The 20,883-nt window shown below is 41.0% G+C and overlaps 1 protein-coding gene across 4 annotated transcripts in view; it reads left to right on the top strand.

Annotated features, from left to right (window-relative positions):
* Window positions 1-20,883, top strand: part of LOC116719780 (adhesion G protein-coupled receptor L1) — a 48,825-nt gene that overhangs the window by 10,534 nt on the left and 17,408 nt on the right. For 3 of the 4 annotated variants that reach the window (XM_032562464.1, XM_032562463.1, XM_032562466.1), the window contains exons 2-8: window positions 8,550-8,669; window positions 13,673-13,886; window positions 16,024-16,133; window positions 17,020-17,034; window positions 18,345-18,552; window positions 19,733-19,997; window positions 20,080-20,419. In XM_032562464.1, the coding sequence (XP_032418355.1) occupies window positions 8,600-8,669; window positions 13,673-13,886; window positions 16,024-16,133; window positions 17,020-17,034; window positions 18,345-18,552; window positions 19,733-19,997; window positions 20,080-20,419 (1,222 nt within the window). In that variant the 5' untranslated portion in view covers window positions 8,550-8,599. The remainder of the gene's footprint in view (window positions 1-8,549; window positions 8,670-13,672; window positions 13,887-16,023; window positions 16,134-17,019; window positions 17,035-18,344; window positions 18,553-19,732; window positions 19,998-20,079; window positions 20,420-20,883) is intronic. The other variant, XM_032562465.1, reaches the window with a different exon arrangement.

Below are 20,883 nucleotides of genomic sequence, written 5' to 3'. Positions count from 1 at the left end.
CCGAAAGAGAACATCCCGTTATGCTAATCACGGTTTTCCAAGGGAAACACGTGTCTGGTGTCGTGGTTCGATAAACAAAGCTGTTTATGTGCAAGCCAAAAAAAATAAAAAATCGCTTTTGGTACCGTGTGACTAGAGCACCATCTTTCACAAGTCTACAATAGGTGCATTCACACCAGCCCTGTTTAATCCGCTTTAATTGAACTCTAGTTTGTTTGCATTTCGGTTCATTCGGGGAGGTGTGAATGCGCAAAAAAGCAAACTCTGGTCTGCGTACAAACCGAGGTTGAAGTGAAGTCTGGCGCGGTTCGAATGTGTTTGTGGATGCCAGTCGGACTGTAGACCGCTTCAAAAGCAGGAAGCGGACTCTAGTGCATGGCGTTCTAGGTAAATTCAGCCAAAACAAATGCAGGAGTGGTGGGTTTTTTTTACCAACAACAAAAGAGAAAACCTACAAACAATAAAAACGACACTACTCTATTTTTCTTTACCGAAGTAAGCTGCGCTCAATGTCTTGTTGGGAGGTTTTTTAGTTGTTACTTTGCAGCCAAGACCTCCTGCTGTCTGTTTACCTTGTCAGGTGATAAGATAAACAGGGTTTTCAAAAGTTTTGGTTTGTTTGACACAGTGCATTGTGAAAACGAACCACACCAGCTGAAAAGGTAACAAATGTTGCAATTTTGGTTGGCAAATGAACCAAGTCTACTGGTATCTACTACCAGGTGTGAAAACACCCTAAGTCTTCGACACGTCTCGTGGCAAAGTGTGAACAGGACGACTAAAGGTTTCTTTTAGCATTTTTACAACAGCCAGGTTAATGAAGAGAGCCATTACCAATTGTCTTGTCAAGTAACTCTCCCACCTGAGCTTGCAATCTTGGCACCGCCTCCAAATGCTATCCTTTCCAATGCTATCCTTGCATGATTGTGTCTTAGCAGGTTCGCAGGTGTGTACCACACTTTCATTTTGGGATAATGACTTTTTTACTACTAAAATGACCTCTGAAGGCATTTTGACTGGGTATATAAGTCACACTGTTTAGATTTTTACATGTAAAAAAATAGGAAAACACATTTTTCTTCTACAAGGAAATTTTTCTTTGCATCTTTACAGCTTGTCAAAATACTGGGTGCACCATTCTTAATGTTTATGTACCTTAATTTCTCTGTGTATTTTGAGGGTAACTAGGATTCTTACTAAATGTTACGCTCACAGTTTACCTCGTTTATCTCCAGGCAAATCATCGCAACGCACTGTAAATGCATTTTCTCTCGGTTGAAATTGTTTGGAGTGTGCATTAATGCTAGACTGCGGGTGCATGTGTAAGTTTTTGCACTTCGGGGCCGTTTACTCACACACGTTCCCACTAAGAGACCGCTGCTACTCCAAGTAGGCCGGCTGGTGGCCCCGGGCTGGATTTTGGTTGCAGGCGGGGAGGGGGGGACAGAGTGTACGGCTTTGTCAAGGGCCATCAGTGTCCTTGCTCTACTTACTCTGTATCAACACTTACAGGGTTTATGGCAGTGTGAGTGAGAGGAAGAGACAGACAGTCAGAAAAGCAAGCAGAAAAAAAGTAAAACATGCTGCCATCAGGGTTTTTGATGTCTGTGTGTGTGTGGGGCTTTGTGTGTGTAGGATACAAAATGAAAATGTTTTCATTTTGTGTAATCTTTGGTGAGTATGGGTGCGTGTGTGTATTATGGTGGTCCTGCGGCTTCTAATACAGTGTCGTTGGTTCAGTGCATTCAGAAAAGGCAGAGGTTTCTGTCCTCCCTCTTAGTTTTGCGTGTGCGTGTACAAGCCAAAGCCTCTGAACGCATTTTGGACATTTGTTGAGTAGTGACCTAAATCTGTCGGCCGACATTACCTAACAAGAAGAAACGAGGAAAAGTAAGTCACATACAAACATACAGGCACACATATGCTTTTCTGTACACAGAAAGTACAGTGGCTTTAACCTGAATCATCGTCAGGACTGAATAATTCAAACGTAGCCCTTGAGAAAGGAAGTTTTACTGCAAATGTCCAATTAGAGATTAACCCTGCGGACGCTCTGTGACTCAGCCTGAGAAACCACGGCACACATGGAATAATCAAACATGATTAATATCACATTTTGTGGAGCAAAAATATGACATTTTGAGCCAATGAATTTTATTCCTTTATATCATTAAATCTACAAAATTTTGTCCAAAATTCATGGTTATTGCAAATTAGAATTAAATGTAAACTGATTTAGTGAGAAGTTTACATAAAAGTTTATATATATATATATATATATATATATATATATATATATATATATATATATATATATATATATATATATATACAGTATATATATATATACCTTTTTTTCCAGCTCTGGAAAAAATTAAAAGATCACTTAATATGTATCAGTTTCTTTCTCATTGTTCTTTCTTTCTATGAACTACTGACAACATGTCTCTGAAATTCCAAGCAAAAATTTAGTTTTTATTTGCAGAAAACAAGAAATGGTCAAAGTAACAAAAATGATGCAGTGATGCAGAGGACAAGCTCATTTAGAAACAACAATACTAATGTTTTATGTATTTGCCACCTTGAAGATTTATTTCTTTATTCTCTCACTAAATGTTTCAGATCATTTTGATACCAGACAACCTCAGTAAATACAAAAAAATCAATGTTTAAATAATAATGTAAATTTTAAAGGGGGAATAAAAAAAAAAATCAAAACCAGTCAAGCTCATTATGAAAACAGAATTTCCCATTAAAACTAAAACCTGGTTGTGGAAACCTTGGCAGAAAAAACTCCCATCAAGCATTTGCTGATGACGGGCAGTCAGACTTTGACGTTGCTCTGATTGAACTTTGGTTCATTCGTCTATGCAGAACTGGTGTAGTTCAGCCACTTTGGAGTGTTTTTAAGCATAAAAAGCCCATTTGACATCACGCCACAGCAACCCACAGTATTTAGGTTCAGACTTTGACGTGGCCCTTTTTTTTTTTTTTGAGAATTTCAAAACAGGCTTCACTTGAGCTCAACATCCTGAATCTATCGAGGATTCTTCTTCTTCTTCTTGATTTTCTGCTATGGTTTGGAGTTTCTTGTCGTTTCAGTTTGTTTGTTAAAGCCAGTTTTGTGTTGGTTTTATTGGCAGGTTTTCTTGTCATCCTTCTATTTCCCCTTTTTGTTTATTCTGTGTTATTTTGCGCCCCCCCCGTTGCCAGCACCCCTGCTGTGTAGCTCACTGACTGTTTCCATTTAGTTAATCAGTCTCACCTGTTCCTTGTAGCAATAATCACCTTCCCCATATATTCCTTCCTTGTCATTCATTGTCACATCCCCCCTGTTGTTTATCCTGTTGTGCTAAACTCCCAAACCATCCCATAATTTTGCTTTATTTTGCCACTTCTGTGCTCTTCCTGGCTGTTTACTGGTTTGGTTTTTTCTCCCTGTGTCCCCTCTGTTTGGATTATCATTTGTGATTTTTTCTTTCTTCTGTTTATTGTTTCATCTTCTTCTTCCAGTCTGTGTTTGGGCTCTCCGACACCAAAACCATGACATACACAGCCAGCGGCATCTCTTGGGCGCTTTAGAGAAAATGGCTCAGTGTAAACAAATGGACTTAATTGCATATGATCCCTCACACAGAGTCAAACCACCTCAGTGTTAGCAGCGCGTTAAAGTGAAATACAACGAAGCAGCGCCGTCACAAATAAACAAATGAATTTATTTGTGCTTTAGAAAATAACAGTTGGTTTATTGCAATGTGTTGGATTTATTTTTTTGCTCTAGTTTTCTGGCCTTACTCCGAATCGCTCTTTAGCAGCTGCTTGATATTCAACAATTGCCGAGAGGCAGAGCCAGCCCAAAACATGTTCGGACCAAGCGGCTGCTTTTGGCCCACAAACCACGAGGGGGTTCCCAAAAGTCCTTGAATTTAAACTCGCACAACAGGTCATATTTATTAACAAAACAAAAATTACGTTTGATTCAACAGTTTCAGCATAGATAACTTTTTTTTAAACTTTAATTTAGGATCTAAAGGAATTGGGACGTTTACTTTGCAAAAGTGCAAAAAATAATCTTCACTGTTAGTTGCGTTCGCATAGTTACAATCTGATGCTATGACTTTCATGTTTTATTTGTGTTTGATCTTGATTTGTTCACATGTAGCTCATAGCCAATAATTATCCGTAATGCTAATTAGGCTAATTAAACCGGGCCCTTGGTATTGAAGCGGTGTTAGTGGTGGTGATGTACTTAACAGGAAGAGGGGATCCAAATAAAAGTTTGACCCAGGGCCACATAAAAGCTTTGTCCACCCCTGCTGAGAGGGTAGCAGGTTGCCAAGCAGCAGCACCAACCACTGAAGTAACAAATTGCCTCGTCAAAACAGTTGTCAAAACAACAACAAAACTTTACACAAAAGGAAAAGGGGGCATGTAGAAAGTTGCAAGAGTAATTACTCTACAAGTCTGAGTTACATCATGTAACGAAGGCAAAAAAAATTAAAAATAAATAAAATAAAGCCTTATTTTGTTCAGTGAGCTAGCATGGCACATCTTTGCTATAAACATAATCTGTGTTACGTGCGTAAAAACCGGAGTAAGAAAACATCAAACCCAGTTATAAGGAAGCACCAGCGGTCCCGTACAGATGCACAGGCGTGTTCAAAGTAGCGGCAGCCGAACGTCACTTATCAATGGCAGAGGTGTGTTGAAAATAGTAACAGTAGAGTTCAGTCAATGAGGTCAGTCACAACAGATGTGAAACAGGTGGCTCCGATTTAAGGACGAAGGCAACAGATGCTGTGTAGGCTGACCATAGTTGTTTTTTTTCTTCTTCTCTAAAAGTGTGAATAAAACGACAAGAAACTTTGAGGCTGCTCACCTGAAATGATCTGAAATTATTTCAAATGAAGGACAAAACCAGAAAGACGTGGAAGGAAATGGAAAAACTCATTTGCTGTGAGCGCTGCAGCAATGAGAAGACGGCAACGTCGAGCTACGATGCGCTGAAGAGCTTAAAGTTTGACAACGATCGCAATGACTGGCTTAAAGAAAATACAAGATAAGAGTCTATGGACCACTGAGAGCAACTTTGATTTTTTTTTTTTTTTTAGAACTAGTCAGGTTGTCAGAGGACCCTCAGATACTGAATTGAAGTCACAACGTGAAGCAATTTGGTTCAGGAATGTTTGTCATGTTGAATGTTGAATTTACTTCTAGCATGTCAATGATTATGGTTTAAATCCATCAACATGCTTGTACAGTCGGTTGCCTTATAACAAACAGAAACCTCTTTCTTTCAAATGAGTATTTCAGCAACAAAAACTCCAGTTATCAGACTAACATCTTGGTTGGTTTTACACCAAAGCAACAAATGCTGTGAAGAGCTCAGTTCAATCCCGGGAACCTAATTTAACAAGAGAAGAAGCAAAACTGTGAAAGACAGAAGAAGAAGAAGTGAGGAATGTTGCTGAATCATTCAGGAAGTTGGTTGCCTTCAGATACAACTGAATAATTACTTCAGTGATTCACTAGAGGGCTAAACATTTTAGCTTTTGGAGCCCAACATCACCATATTTTACATAAATTAAATAACAGGCACCAAATTTGATAAAAAAAAAAAATTCACATTTTGCTTGGGTTGGAGGTATTCCCAATGCTTCTGGATTTATAGAGATAAAAGTTAATGTAAGAATTTTGAGCTTTACTCTCCTTTTTAAACACAATTGCCGTTATTTTTGAACATAGTGCTTAAATTTTCCAGCTTCTTTGTTAGTGAACTAGCTGATATCTAAGTTAGACCAGTGTCCAGTTTAAGTGTCTTAAATCTTTTCATGTCACAGTAACATGACACAGGGCTAATGTGGATTAAAAATGGAAAATGTTTTTGGATATTACAATCTTAGAGACGTTTAGGTGTAAGTCTTTACTTGACTAAAAAGCTCTTAGCAGGGCAATTGTGGCTGATGCTTTTCTCATTAACCAGGTGGAGGTAATTTCAAACGTTGACACGGTTTTTAGGCAATCCATGTCAATACAGGAAACTCACTCCAAAAATATAGTGTAAAAATAAAACAAGGCACATCTAAAGAGAGAGTGGGAACCACAGAGGTTCGGTCAACAGTTTGCAAGAGGAAAAATGAGACACCTGAGTTCAGAGAAATTCAAAAGCCCGGCAGTCCGTTCAGGACCGCAGCAGTGAATAATCAAAGCTTTCTTTTTATGGAAAAGGGTAAAAAATATTTCCCAGCGTCCCAATAAGTGAAGGACTCCTCAGGAAGCAGACAAATGGTTACACAAGGCTCTTTTAAAGGCGAGACGTCCAGAGTGCAAACACAGACCATTTTATCAAGGCTGAAAAATATTCAGGAGCCTGAAGAATACAAAGAACAGGTTTGACTTATATATATATATGTATATACTGTATATAAAAATCTATTAGGTTTTATATTTATATAAAATAATCAGTGGTACAATATGTGACTTGTCAACCAGAATGTGTATTTTTATAAAGATATTATGCAATAGACAAACACAAAGCTTCACTTTTCTGTAAAGTCGTAGGAAATTTATGCCATCAAAATTTCTTTACGAATAATTTGTATTCAGTCTGACCGAGTCGACTCTTTCTGCTCCAACATTCGCTGCACCAGCATCGAATGTTGGTTCGCTGCTGGTGCATCATTTACGAGTCTCTTGGTTTGTCTTTCAATCAGCTTTGCACAAAATATCTAAAGCTCAGTCAGGTTGGACAATTAATATCTATAGTTTTAAATGGATTTAGGTCTGGACATTAGGATCTTCACAACATAGGTGACTTAATATACGAATCAGGGAACCTTCAAAAGTATCTGAAATATTATGGAGCCCAACCTACATTAATTAACTACATTACTGTTGTTCAAATGCAACATACATTAAAATTAAGGGTGTTTTCATGAGCTTAAACTAAAAATGCCTTCAATTGAACCTTTCTTAGGTATCTTTCTTTCTCTTTTCCTCTCCCTTTACTTCTGTAGTTTTACTTCACTCCTCAGAACAAAGCACAGCAGCCAGGTTTACAGGCCAGACAGGCAGGAAGCAGCAGTGTTGGTCTTTCAAAATAAAGTAAAGTCTAATGTTTCATGATGTTTAATTTCATTTCATTCTGATTATGATTTGTGGAAGTCTGCAAATATTATCTATCTGTCTGTCTGTCTGTCTGTCTATCTGTCTATCTATCTATATGGCGTACTTTACATAGGATGAGAAATACTTCATCCTGAAGGTGTGACAGAATGTGACATTAAATATATATATATATATATATATATATATATCAATCAAGGAATACTTTTGTTAAAGATACGAATATATTTGCAAAAAATAAAAAAAGCATCACAAAGCTGCTGACAGATATTTTGCATTGCACTACCTTTCGCACATTGTTCACAACCGCGCTCTGCCCCTAGTTTATTTATTTATTATTTATTTTACAATTATCTGTTCGTGTCATAACTTCCACCTAAACTATTCGCTTCACCCCTCGGCTCTAACCGGGACCTCAGGAATGATTGTTTTTGCCTCATTAGAATCAGGCTCTGATCCCCAGGAGGACCGCAGCTACTGACAAGGTCAAAGATCATGCAAGTAAAAAGTTCTAATTAGGTAACCAAAAGCAACATGGACACACGCTACCGCTCCTCCAGCCATGATGTCTGCTTCTCCTCCGACCACACTGCGGCGGCCCGCTGATTAGCATGTTAAGCAGGAAGAAGAAACGCAATCCGCCGCATGTTGTAGTTTAGCCTCTATCTGCCGTTCTGTCTGAGGCCAAGAGTTCAGTCTATATTCAGGAATCATATTACTGTTGTTCTCTTGTAGCTCATTCGCCTGCATCCCTTATGTTCCCCCCTCATGAAGCTGCCCTGGGATCACCCTGGCCTCCAGTCAGCTGTTTACCTTGTTACGCCCGCTGTGGATGAGGCCGGCTCTGCAGCATCATTTATTTAGGATTAATGAAATGTGGCCTAAACTGAGTGTAGCCGTCTGCCTCTGCACACGAGGGTGTGTGTGTGTGTGTGTGTGTGTGAGAGAGAGATGGTGTGATGGTGGGAGATTAAGGCTCTTTCATGGGTCAGCAGGCCAGTTTTGCCTCTGGCTAATTGTGGACTTAAAACACGAACTCTCTCTGATAACGCTCTCACTCTCTCCCAGACAAAATAAAGGCGGCGTATCTCTTCCTCGCTCCCCTTTTCCTCCGTCTTTCTCCTTGAGACTGCCCTGCGCCGTCGCCATGGCAGCAGCAGATTGAGTGATTTTTCACTGCACGGATTGTTCAATTGTTATCTCTGTTTTTTTGCTCTCTGCCTCTCCCTATTATTCTGTCTCCCTTCCTGCTCTGCCATGTTGTTTCACGTGCATCCATCTCATTTTCTGCGTGGGTTACCGATCATCATGCATGAGCTTGCGCGCGCACACGCACACACACACACACCCACACACGCAAACAGAAGACAATGCAGCTCTTCACTCATTTTTTTTACCGATGCTCTCTCTGTCTCCCTCTCCAGGGTCTCAAATTGCAGCTGCTGGCGTGAAGTCCCAGCTCTTCCTGCTCAGCATGGCTGTGTCCCTGTGGTGCATGGCAGTGGGTGTTCTCACCCTGGCTCAAGTCGCCCCCTCTGGTCAAGGTAAGTTTGATCATAAGAAAACGTAAATAAATTAAAAAAATTCTAAATTTAGTGGTGAAACGGAAATTCAAAGTGCTAAAATTAGAGAAATATCCAGTTAGAGCTTTGCATTTCTTTTTCAATTTTGCGTGTTACTCTGATGTGCTCTGTCACCAGAAAATATCACTTTACTGAGATTGGGAAAGGTTGAGTACTAGTGAATGGAAGTAGCTGAAAAGCTCATATAATCAGTCCATTTCCACTCACAAAGGTTTAAACGCACTGCAATAGTCTCGCTGTCAAGCAGATATTCTTTGAACACAGTCTCTGTCACATCTCTGTATCTGTGTAAAGTTCGTTTCCTTACAAGACTTTGTGTTTTTCTGCCCGTAGAATAGGATCAAATTACAATTTTTAACTTCCATTTACAAGTGAAGCTGGTTTTGCTGAGAATCAGCCAATCCCAATAATCACCTCAACGATTAGTGCATTGTAAGTTTGGCTTCAGTTATTACCTTTAAACCCACTTCATGACATTGCAAAAGGCAAACTATTTCAGTAAAGGCCCGCTCAGTCAGTCAGACAGTCGGCGCTGTGATGAGCTCAGCCTCTGTTTTTTTTTTTTTGGTTTTGTTTTTTACCACCCGAGTGAATCAGAACTGTGACAAAAAAATTGTAATTCGGGACTAAAACTGTGACACTCAGATGTTATTTTTGCCTAAGTTGTGATTGGCAGCGTTTACTCTAACATTCACAGGTGTCAGCCTTCCCATTTCTACCAATTACTGTGTCGCTATAATCATTTATGTTCTGTGGTTATGTAAAACAATGCAGGAGGAAGTGGACGTGGTTGAAAATCTTAGTTTTTTTTACACATAATCCATTGCATCAGTACAGTAATAACAAGTTGCTATTATGATGAAATCCTTTGTCAAACTCTAAGTCTGTCCAGAGTTACTTTCTCACAAGACTTTTAGGTTTTTGAGCTCTTAAAAGGTATTTGAATGAACCCTTTAGTGAATGGAAGCACCTGAAAGTCCAAACTTTCCACATGTAATTACTTATGATTTTGCTGACAACAGTCTAAGGGTCAAACCAGTCCACTGTTATAAGATCTGTGGATCAAGTCAGTTGATCCTGGTAACCTCAGCACAGCTCAGTCAATCAGTCACATTCATTTATAAAGTACCTTAAAAACAACAAGTTCTGTACAGCAATCAAAGTAAAACGTCACAATTGGGTTCATTTAAAGGAGTAACAAAGTAAAAAAACAAAAAACAACACAGATATAAATGAGACTAGATGCCACGAAAATAATTCACTTTGTCCAAAAGGCCAGGGGATAAACATGTGTCTTTAAATGAAACAAAGATAAAATAAAAAATGACAGAAGTGCATAAAAATGAGCTTACACCTAGAAAGATTTGAAGTGTGCAAGTTTGAGATGCTCGGAGCGTAACGCGGTCAGCTGTTCATCACCGTGGACGGCGAGCGACGCGACATGGCCGTTCTGGACCGAGTCTCAAGAGCCAGTCTCCCTGCCATGTGTGCACGATGCTGGAGCCGATGTGGGAAACCGAATTACGGTAACGATGATGGGATTTTCTCCTGACATGTAAAGATTCACTTTGCACAGTTCATGTTACATTATGACCCTCGTACAAGGGGAGGAACTGAAACTTGCCACGCTGTTTTGCTTTCACCACCTTCTGACAGAAAAGTCCTTCATTCTGTCAAAAAACAACAACAACAAAACTACTAAACTTATCACATCTGATGACATGCAGAATCCAAAGTGCAGTTGCAGTCCAGGGCACCTTGTTTTTAAAAAAAAAATAAAATTTTATATTCATTAAGAGCCTGATTTGTGGGGCCAACATTGATCTTTGCAGGGTTTGAATTAAGCAATCTGAGCAAATTGTTACAGCATCCACAGGGGAATCATTAGCGTGTATCAATATTCAAAGGCATGGTAATTAATGACTGATGAAATCAGAACAGGTAATTAAAAGGAACTGGCTCAATTTCTCATGCAAATGTCTCTTTAGCATGAATATTGGTGCTCCTTTTGAAGCATAGAACGCGGCCTGGTGAAACCAAGAGAAACCGACACAGAACGCATGCAATAAACCCGAAGTTCTGTAGTAAAATTTATTTTAAAAGTTGATTTGTAATGCCATACTAGTCTTATTTAAATCACACTTTATACGTTTCTCACTTAAATCCTGCACACTGGTGTTCAAGTGGGACAAAATGTACAACCAGTACGCAATAAAGTCACTCTTTACCAGTCGTTGGTATTCATTACCAAAAAAGCTCAAATTTGCCATGATTTATTCATGTCATGTCTTCAGATGGGGAAAAAAAAAAGCTTAAGTGTTTGCTTTACCTGGAGCAGGAACATTTATCACAGCCCCCAAAATATGATTCCAAAAAGGCTGCATATACACCCATTAGAGCATCTCGCACTAAAGGCTCCGAAACTGACGGGAGCACTAAAGTGTGGATAAAAAGAGGCGTGACGGATGCATTTTATCAGGCTTGGAAGGCGAGTGGCAGCTCATCCAGTGAGAACCAAGCTGGAATTTCAATGTGGATTTCATCTTTAAAGCCTGATACGCAGTCTCGGGGCGTTGCAGCTTTCCCTCCGTCGGTTTTAAGCAAAGTGTCACATACATTGACTTGGGAAAAGAATCCATTACCCTTGAACTTTTACATAGTTTTCATGCTGCAACAAGAATTTTCTGTGCATTTCGTTGGGATTCTGCGTAATAGACCAACGTGAAGAAGTGCATCGGTATGAAAGCGAAAGGAAAGGAACAAACCTTGTTTAGTGCCATCCATTATTGTCATCAACTCTGATCAGCTTCTTTTCTCCTCCTGAAGAAAAACATCACCGCAGCCTAATGCTGCCACCGCCAGGTTTTCTTTGACGCATCGTATATCTTCCTCTCCACAGCTACTGCATGCATGTAATCGCAATTAAATTTGTGAGTCAGCAACCTTTGAAATTTGAAGAGCGATTACAAAAAAATGTTTCGAATTACAAGAAGAAACATGAGCCTTCGAGTAAAGAAAATCCTCGGTTTTCACGCTAAAAGAAAAGCTAGCATTTTATAGAGTTTAAACACATTGAGCTCTAAAACGTATCTGATTGTGTGCCGCCTAAAAGAGGAATTATGACTTAAACTTGTCTGCAGTTTATATTTATGCAAACTACAGACTAAAGGCTTAGTTTTGAGATGTCTCAGTCTTTATGACAACAAAGTGTTTTAATGTTTCCTCTTTGCAAGCAGTGCTGAATATTTCATGTTGTGCTTCTGAGTGGGCCTCTACGTTCTTGTCACAAACAGGTATTTAAAACTTTGTGGCATCTTTAAACTCCACCCCCCTCACTAAAAGTTTATTTTATTGCAACAAAAACAACGTTGCTGCATCCCTCCCCTGTTTACGGAAACTGGTTGCCAGACTCTTAAGGAGGTTTCTCCAACAGTTGAACCTCACAAGTTTCACCATTATTAACATCAGTCTGACTTCTACTACAGTGCCAATTGATTTTAAACATGCTGCTGCTCAAACTCTGCTGGCAAAGAAAAACAAAAAGACTTTGGTCCAGCAGCTTTTGCTAATTTTAGACCTATTTTCTCCCCCCTTCCAGTTTCTCTCCCTTGGGGAGTACCGCAGGGCTCTGTGCTCGAGCCACTGTTTTTCGTTATTAATTTATCGCCTCTTGGCACTATTTTTTATAAACCACGACCTTTCATTTTTTATGCTGACGACTGCCAAGTTTATTTTCCTTTCAAGCTCAACAGGGCACCCTCTGTTGAACCTTTTCTGAACTGCCTCGGCCACATGTGAGGGGATGGAGGGCACTCGGGTTGCTTAAATTTCATGAAAGTAGTATTGACTCCTGCCTCAAAGTTGAGTCAATTCAATTGTCAAATCCTGTTTTTGTTTTTCACCCGAGGCGGCTGGCCAAAATGAATTCTCTCCTTCCAAGACCGCCACACTTACAGAGAGCATTTAGTTTTCTGTAATTCTCTTTAAATTAGTCTCAACCGTTCAAAGTTGGCACAAAATGCTGCTGCAAGATTTCTAAATGATTTTTAGAAAACACACGACTCCAGATTTAATGTCTCGTCACTGGCTTCCTGTCCACGCCAGAATGTGTTTTGAGATAACTTTACTTGCTTTCAAAAGTTCAAATGGCATTCCCACCTTTTTTTTAAAATCTCTTCTACATCTCATCACACACTCTGAGGTTAGCTCATCCGATGTTTTAACTGTCCCCAAAACCTCATCCATATTCACTTGCTCCAGATAAGTTGTCTAATTAGCGTTCTATGAAAATTAGCTATCGCTTGCTGTTTTGAAATCTTGTTTAAAAAGTCACTTTTGCTCTGTGGTTTTAATCAGACTTTGCATGGAAAATAAAAAAAAAAAAAAAAAAATCCAAAATGACTCTAAACATTTGGACAGGACCTCCAAAAACGCTTCCCCAATGTGAAGCGTTTTAAAATCCCCGTTTTTTTACACTTAACAAAAAATACTTTTAGCTGCCATCTTTAGGTGTTGTGCATCATGAAGCGCAGCACTGGTTTCATGAGTCATGCTCAGTATTTTTTTATTCCTTCTTCTCACTCATTTTCCATTAAGCTCAAAATATGAAGAAAAAAACTGTCACAGAAATGGTGAGCTTCAAGTGTTTTGAGGGAACAATGAGCCTCTTTTAAGGCATTATGAAGATGTTCTTCTTTAAAATTTCTTTTATTCATTTACGTGTTTTTCCACCTTGTGCTGCGTCTTGTATTTAAAATCATCTTGTTTTAGCAGCTTTGCGACAACGATTTTTAGAATTAAAATTGTTCAAATAATTTCTAACTGATCATGAATTTGATTTTTCCAACAACAATGTCTTTCTACATTCTCCCCCATACATTCCTTTGCCACGGCGCTCTTTGCTTATTTTCTCTCTCCCTCTCTCTCTCCCTCTCTCTCTCCCTCTCTCTCTCGCACCCCTGCAGCCATGTCTCGGGCCGCCATGCCGTTCGGGCTGCTGCGCAGGGAGTTGGCGTGCGAGGGCTACCCCATAGAGCTGCGCTGCCCAGGAAGTGATGTTGTGATGGTGGAGACAGCCAATTACGGACGCACCGACGACAAGATCTGTGACGCAGACCCCTTCCAGATGGAGAACACGCAGTGTTACCTTCCCGATGCCCTAAAGATCATGTCCCAGAGGTTTGTACCCGCTGAGCTGTGTGATTTGTTCGTTCGGCGAGGAAAATAATGTGCACTGCCTCTCTTAGCTTATGTCGCGTTACAAACAAGAACTTCCTGTTTCGTGTTGGGATCTTGTTTGACAGGCCAACTGAGAACAGCACGAAACAGCAAAGTGAAATAAAAAAAATCAGATGCGGTTTTCAAATGTTCTTACTCTTAGTAGGGAAAAATCTGAAATTGAGGGCACACGCATTCAGCTACTAGATGAAATCCAGTGCAAGCAAATGCCTTAAAGGGGATCTGTGATGTAGAATTTGCATTTTGCAGGTTTTTGCATCTCAACTACTTCTAAAAACAGTCAAAGCTCCTAAAATACACACTTAAACAACTAATGTTTTTTGGTATCTCCCAGTTGTTATGCCACAATCGACAGGCACTGTAACGTTACCTAGCAACCCCAGCTGAGCTCCAGCACCTTTTTGTCAGCTGGTTTTACCACTGCATGCGCTGTACAATGGCTGCTGGAAAAGACAAGTGTTTTGTTGTTGACTTACCATTCAGAAACCACTTGCTGGATTCTCCTTGGTTGTGCATGAGGCTCCATTTATGCTTTTCAAAGATGCACGGTTGTAAAATTATGTTTCTGTTTTCAGCCATTTTCACATGCAAATGTAAAAGTTGAGTTGGGGTTACGGGAGGGGGCGACCAGCAGCAACTTATTTGGATTTAAAGTGGTAGGAGCCCCTAAAACAGCTCGTTATGAAAGGAGCTCACAGTAGATACAACTGACCAAAGTTCAGGCCTAAATTGAATTCAGAATTTAAAAGAGAACTTGAAAATGAATGTTCACATATTATCGCCATCTAATCTGACTGAGTTTGAGTTACTGCCAAGACTGGTAGCCCGTTTTACACATACATGAATTTGACTTTCTTTATTTGGCCTCGCTTTACAGCTGCTAGAGTTTCACCTCATCTCCGAAGGTGTTTTCCAAAGTTTGGAATCGTATTCGTGGGAATTTTTGAAAATTTCTTCAGATGACCATTTGTGAGATCAGACACTGTTGTTGGACAAGAAGTCTCTCTGCTCTAATTCGTCACTACAGTTTTCTGTCAGGCTGTCAGTGGGCCAGTCCAGCTCTACCAGACACGTCTTTATGGACCTTGCTTATTTTTGAACAGGAAGGAGCCATTTTCAAACTGTTCCCACAAAGTGAGGTGCATGAAATCTTCCTAAATTTATTGGTGTGCTGAGGAATTAACATTTCCTTTCACTCAACTGATCTGACGAACTGAGTAAAACTCCTGAAAACAAACTAGCTCACACAGGAGTTTACTGAGGTACTGAGAATATCCTAATTTTATTTTCAAACGTTTATTGATCGTTTACACAGAAGTGATCGGAAGACCAAATTGAATAGTTTTGACCCCATATTTTTTGGTAATCAAGTGCAAAGAAAGAATAACATTTTCACTCTTCAGCTCTGATCCAAAGGTCCTCAGGCTGCATTTACATCTAAAGGGCTTCTGCAAAACCTTCACTGAGTGGGGCTCTACACAAATACGTGCATGCCACACTTTTTAGACTTTTTAAAAATCATACAAAACTTCAAAAACCATGTATTCTTTTTTCTACGTGTCACAGTTATACGCAACTTTCTGTCACCAGCAAAGAAAAAAACACTCAGTTTCGTTTCCGTATTATGACAAAATATAAAAAAACGTCAGAGACATTTAAGCAATGCCTAGAAATTCTGCAAATTATGATCTTATTATTTAAACTCGTGAAGGCGTTCTGGATGGAAGCAGGTCAACTGTTTAACGCAATTACTGGTTTGTGCGCAGCGGGTAGGTGTGTTGCCGTACATAATAAATGTGGATTAGTTGGAAACACTTCACCAAAACAATACTCAGGCTTGTGTGTCAGGTGTGTGTGTAAGCGCTGCAGAATGTTTAGCTGTGTACTAGCTGTGTACTCAGCAGCATTTTCCTCAAAGAACTGATCAATATTCAGAGAGAGAGAGAGAGAGAAGGCCCATCCTTCGCCTCTTCTTTTTCTGTTACTCCCTCGACTTCCTCTTTCTTCCCCTCCCTCTAAACTCCATCAGTTTCATCGACCGATTCATCAATCCCAATCCGTCCGTTCTGTTCCTCAGATGTAACAACCGGACTCAGTGTGTGGTGGTCGCGGGGGTCGACGTCTTCCCAGACCCCTGCCCCGGAACGTACAAGTACCTGGAGATCCAGTACGAGTGCGTCCCTTACAGTGAGTATGCGTTAATATGCGACTGCACACATACACACACAAAAGAAGAAGAAAAAAAACAGTAACACACACGAAACACAGATTTAACCTACTTATGTCATGATGCAGGTTTGATTTTTGATTTTTCACCTTCTGATGTCAGCTATTTCCCTGAGAGATTGATGGCTATATACTGTATATATATATATATTTTTTTTTTTTCTAAGTGAGATGTTTTTTTTTTTCTCAGGAAGAGGGGGTGTGCATGTTGGTGTGTGTGAATCACAAACAGAAAGTAGGATGGCGAGAGAGGGGGAGAGGGAGGGACAGGGAGTGCTGAGAAAGGGGGAAAGGGGAAGAAAACAAACTGTGGGGCATTTGCAAATTGTCATAAAATGTCACGCGTGTCGGCGTGTGTGTGTGTGTGTGTGTGTGTGGGGGGGTGTGCGTGGGGGGGTAAGCGCTTGAGCGTACACAAGTGTGTGTGCTTCTCTTTTGCAGATTCACGCCACAGGAGTTGCTCTCTTTTCTCCACAGGAGCCTGATTGAGGGAAGGACAGATCGGGGGAGGGAGGGAGGAGGAAGAAAAACGGGGGGATAATTGGGGGAGGAGGGTGGAGGGAGGTGGTGAGGGGTGAGGGAGAAGAAGAGCGGAGTATGTTGGAGTTTCTTTATCTTTCTCTTTTTTCTTTTAATTTTCTCTTTTTTTTTACATGAACAATAATGTTTGTGGTGAGAATGAGCTCCGAAATCTTTATCTGTGCAACTTTTTCTTTCTTTTTCCTCCTTTCTTTGCTTCTTTCTTTCTTGCTTGCTTTCCTTTTCTCTCTCTTTCTCACTCCCCCCTTCTTTCACCCCCTGACTTTTCTTTCTTTCTCTCCCTCTTTTTTTTCCTATGCTTGAGTAGAAGTGGACCAAAAAGGTAAAGACAAAACATTGTAGCATCTTGATCTCTCCTTACCCCCAATCCTCCCTCTTTTCTCTTCTTCTTCTACCTCTCCACTCTCCTCCTCTTCCTCTATCCTATCATTTCTCTCCTCCTCCAACCCTAGGACGTTGTTTCGTAATCATGCTGGATGTTGCCCCTCTTCCTCACCCTCCCCCCTCCGCCCCTCCTCTTCTTTTTTTCATTTATTTATTTATTTTCATTTTTCACGCAGTTCTTTGATTTTTTTTCCCTCCACATTTTATCCATCTCTTGTTGTATCCAAAGCCGTCTTTTTGATCCAATTTTATCCAGGTTCTGCACCTATACTCCTCTCTCTTCCTCCTCTCGTCTTTCTCTCCGTCTTTCTGTGCACACACACACAAAAAAAACCCACAACTGGTCGCACAAACATGAACACCTTCTTTACCAACTCTTTCTTCCTTCCTTCCTTCCTTCCTTTCCTCCTTCCTTCTTTTCCAGTCATCCTCGTCATGCTTATTTTCCCTTTTCTTCCCTTATAGGAAGAGCCCCTTATTTATCTTCATAGGAAAAATAAGACGAAACGTGTGTGTGGTTGTTTATTCGTCTGGATGTGTGTGCTTACCAAGCACCGCTTACATGCAAGAATGCGTCTGGGCGTGTGCGTGTGCGTGCGTGCGTGTGTGTGTGTGTGTGCGGGTGTGTGCATGCATGCCTCTTTGCATGCCAGTGTGGGACTGTCCAGTCTACATATGTGTCCATGCAGTTATTGACATGTGGGTGGACCAATCGTTGTGCCCGGCGTAAACTAACCTGCCCTCTCATTCACTTCAAGGCAAACTTTAGCCCCGCCTTCTGCGTCCCTGACTCTACCTCACACTCTTCTTAACTCTTTTTGCACTAACCCCCTCCGTCCGCCCCACTCGCCCCCCACTCCCCTACACACACACGAACACGCCCACACACACACACACACACACACATAAAACACTTAAATGCGCTTATACAACTTTCATTGCAGTGTCCCTGTTGTATTAATCACCACACGCACAGTGTGTGACTTTTCAACTCTTATTCGTCTCTTCTGTCGCCTGAAATCAGAGGTGTTTTAAATCTCTCTCTTCTTCTCCCCGTTCTTTTTCTCCGAATCTCTCTGCACCATCATCTATAATTCAAATCATTTTTTTACCCCCACTTGCTTTCTTTCATCCTTTTTTTCCCCCCCTCCTCACACCTGCCTCTGCTTTCTTCCTCTCTTCCTCTTACGTTGCCGCCGTTCTCTTCCCCGTTTCTCTCATCCTGCTTTCCTAACGCCCGGCTCTTAGTTTTCGTGTGCCCCGGCTCGCTTCTCAGCATCCAGCCGGACTCCTCGCTCCTGGAGGCGGAGCATCAGTCCGGGGCCTGGTGCAAAGACCCCCTGCAGGCCGGAGACAGGCTGTACGTCATGCCGTGGACGCCGTACAGAACGGAGGTCCTGTATGAGTACGCCTCGTGGGACGACCTCCGACAGAACAGAGTCACCACCACCTACAAGTGAGTTTGATTTTGTTTTGCCACCTGGACCCGGCTCCGATTACTGTTGGACCAGTAGCATTCACGTACAGAAACCCATCCTGGAAAGCATCATTGCCTTTTTCCCCTCCGGTGTTAACATACGACAGTGGGTGTCTGTTCCAGGAGAGAGGAGTTACGCACATTCCCACAAGACCTTTGAGAAAATATTACACGGAGGGATGAGACGAAAGTGGAACTTTTTGAAATCTGCGTGTGCGCTTTGATACATCTGGCATAGAAGAGTAACACAGAATTTTCAATTATTAAATACAGAGTCAAAGATGGTAGTTATAGTGTGGTGGTGTGAGGACGCTTTGCTTCATCAGGACCTGGACAAATTCCTGTAATTTATGACATGGTGAATTCTGCTCTCTGGAATAGAATAGAACAGAATCTCAACATTTATTTTGGCCACCAGAGTGGAAAAATGTTATTGGCTCACCAATGTACAACACAGGTGTGTGTCACATGACTTTTTTCTTGTATTATTAGGACTTTATTTTCATAAAATTATGACTGAGTCCATTTTGACTAGACGAGCTGGTCTTCAGATCTACTTTCTCATGATTTTACGTGTTTCCTCTGGTAATATTGTGTCCCTACTAATTTTATGACATTATTGTCACAATGTTATGATTTTATTTTTGTGATATTATGGCTTTTTGTCTTACAACTTAATCTCATATTATTCTGGCTTTATCCTGGTAACAGTGTGGCTACATTTTTGCATTATTAAGTCTTTTTTCTTGTATTATTATACTATATTCTCCTATAATTTCTACTTACTGTTGTGCGACTTTATTCTCGTAATACTTTGACTTTTTTCTCACATTCTGCTCTATTTTTCTTAGCCTAGCCCTAACACTCTCTAATAAAAACAAGACAGTTTAACTAAAAATGTATAAATAACATATTTTTCAAATTGAAAAGTGTACCACCACTGGTACACTCTTTAATTTCTCTTATGTGGCATAGTTACAAACATTTTAGTATGAAAAACCTCTTAATAAAGAAAAATCAATGTCGTAGATGTATCATTTTGGCCTGGAAAAGGTTCAAAAAGTCAGCTATATTACCTAACTTACAGGATAACTTCTAGTGTTTGACCACAAATGAAATGGATATTATCCGTCCTCTTCAATGTGTTTCTCTATCCTAGGTTGCCGAGTCGTGTGGACGGCACGGGTTTTGTGGTGTACGACGGAGCTGTGTTTTACAACAAGGAGCGAACTCGCAACCTGGTCAAATACGACCTGCGCACTCGCATCAAGAGCGGCGAGGCAGTGGTGGTCAACGCCAATTACCACGACACCTCTCCTTACCGCTGGGGAGGAAAGTCGGACATCGATCTGGCGGTGGACGAGAACGGGCTCTGGGTTATCTACTCCACGGAGGCCAATAACGGACGCATCGTGGTCAGCCAGGTAGGAGGACTGAACTCCGATCGATGGCAGGAGCGGGGGAAGGAAAGAAAAGCAGCTTAAGCGCCACTGGGTTTTATTCCAGGTGAACCCGTACACGCTGCGCTTCGAGGGCACCTGGGCGACAGGCTTCGACAAACGCGGCGCCAGCAACGCCTTCATGGCCTGCGGCGTGCTCTACGCGGTGCGCTCCGTCTTCCAGGACGACGAGGGCCAGGCGGACAGCCGCGCCAGCAGCAACATGGTGGTGTACGCCTACGACACCAGTCGGGGTCAGGAGCTGCCCGTCCAGATACCGTTCCCCAACCCGTACCAGTACATCTCCTCCATCGACTACAATCCCAGAGACAACCAACTGTACGTGTGGAACAACTACTACATGCTGCGCTACCCTCTGAGTTTCACACCGCCACCACCAACTAAAGGTGAGGAAATAACAAATTATGTTACACTACATATATAAATATACTTGGGGGGGGGGGGAAATTAAAAACCTTTTCATATTCTCAGAGGTATCACCTCGAACCTCAGTGTGTTTTATTTGGATTTGGGCAACACGAGTTAGTGAACAACTCTGACAAGGATAGTAGAGAATATATTGCCTTTTTATTTTTACTTAAATAAAAATATGACTAGTCTGGCATTCATTTTCTTATTCATATCCATCCTCCTTTACCTGATACACCTAAATGAAATCAAGCTCAACTAGCTGCAGTTTGCCAGAGTCCATCTGGGAGACATGCTGGACATGAGGGAGAAGGCGCTCTGGTCAGACGATGGTTCAGATCAAGAGGCATATTTGTGTGGCTTAGTCAAAGCCCAGATTTAAATTCCACTGATTGGTCTTCACAAATGTTTCTTAGCCAGAAAACATTTGTTTCTAGCTGAA

The sequence above is a fragment of the Xiphophorus hellerii genome, chromosome 5 (genome assembly GCF_003331165.1).
Source record: "Xiphophorus hellerii strain 12219 chromosome 5, Xiphophorus_hellerii-4.1, whole genome shotgun sequence".
Lineage (NCBI taxonomy): Eukaryota > Metazoa > Chordata > Actinopteri > Cyprinodontiformes > Poeciliidae > Xiphophorus > Xiphophorus hellerii.
Note: the sequence above shows the minus strand (reverse complement) of the source record. Positions and strands in the feature narration are given on the sequence as shown.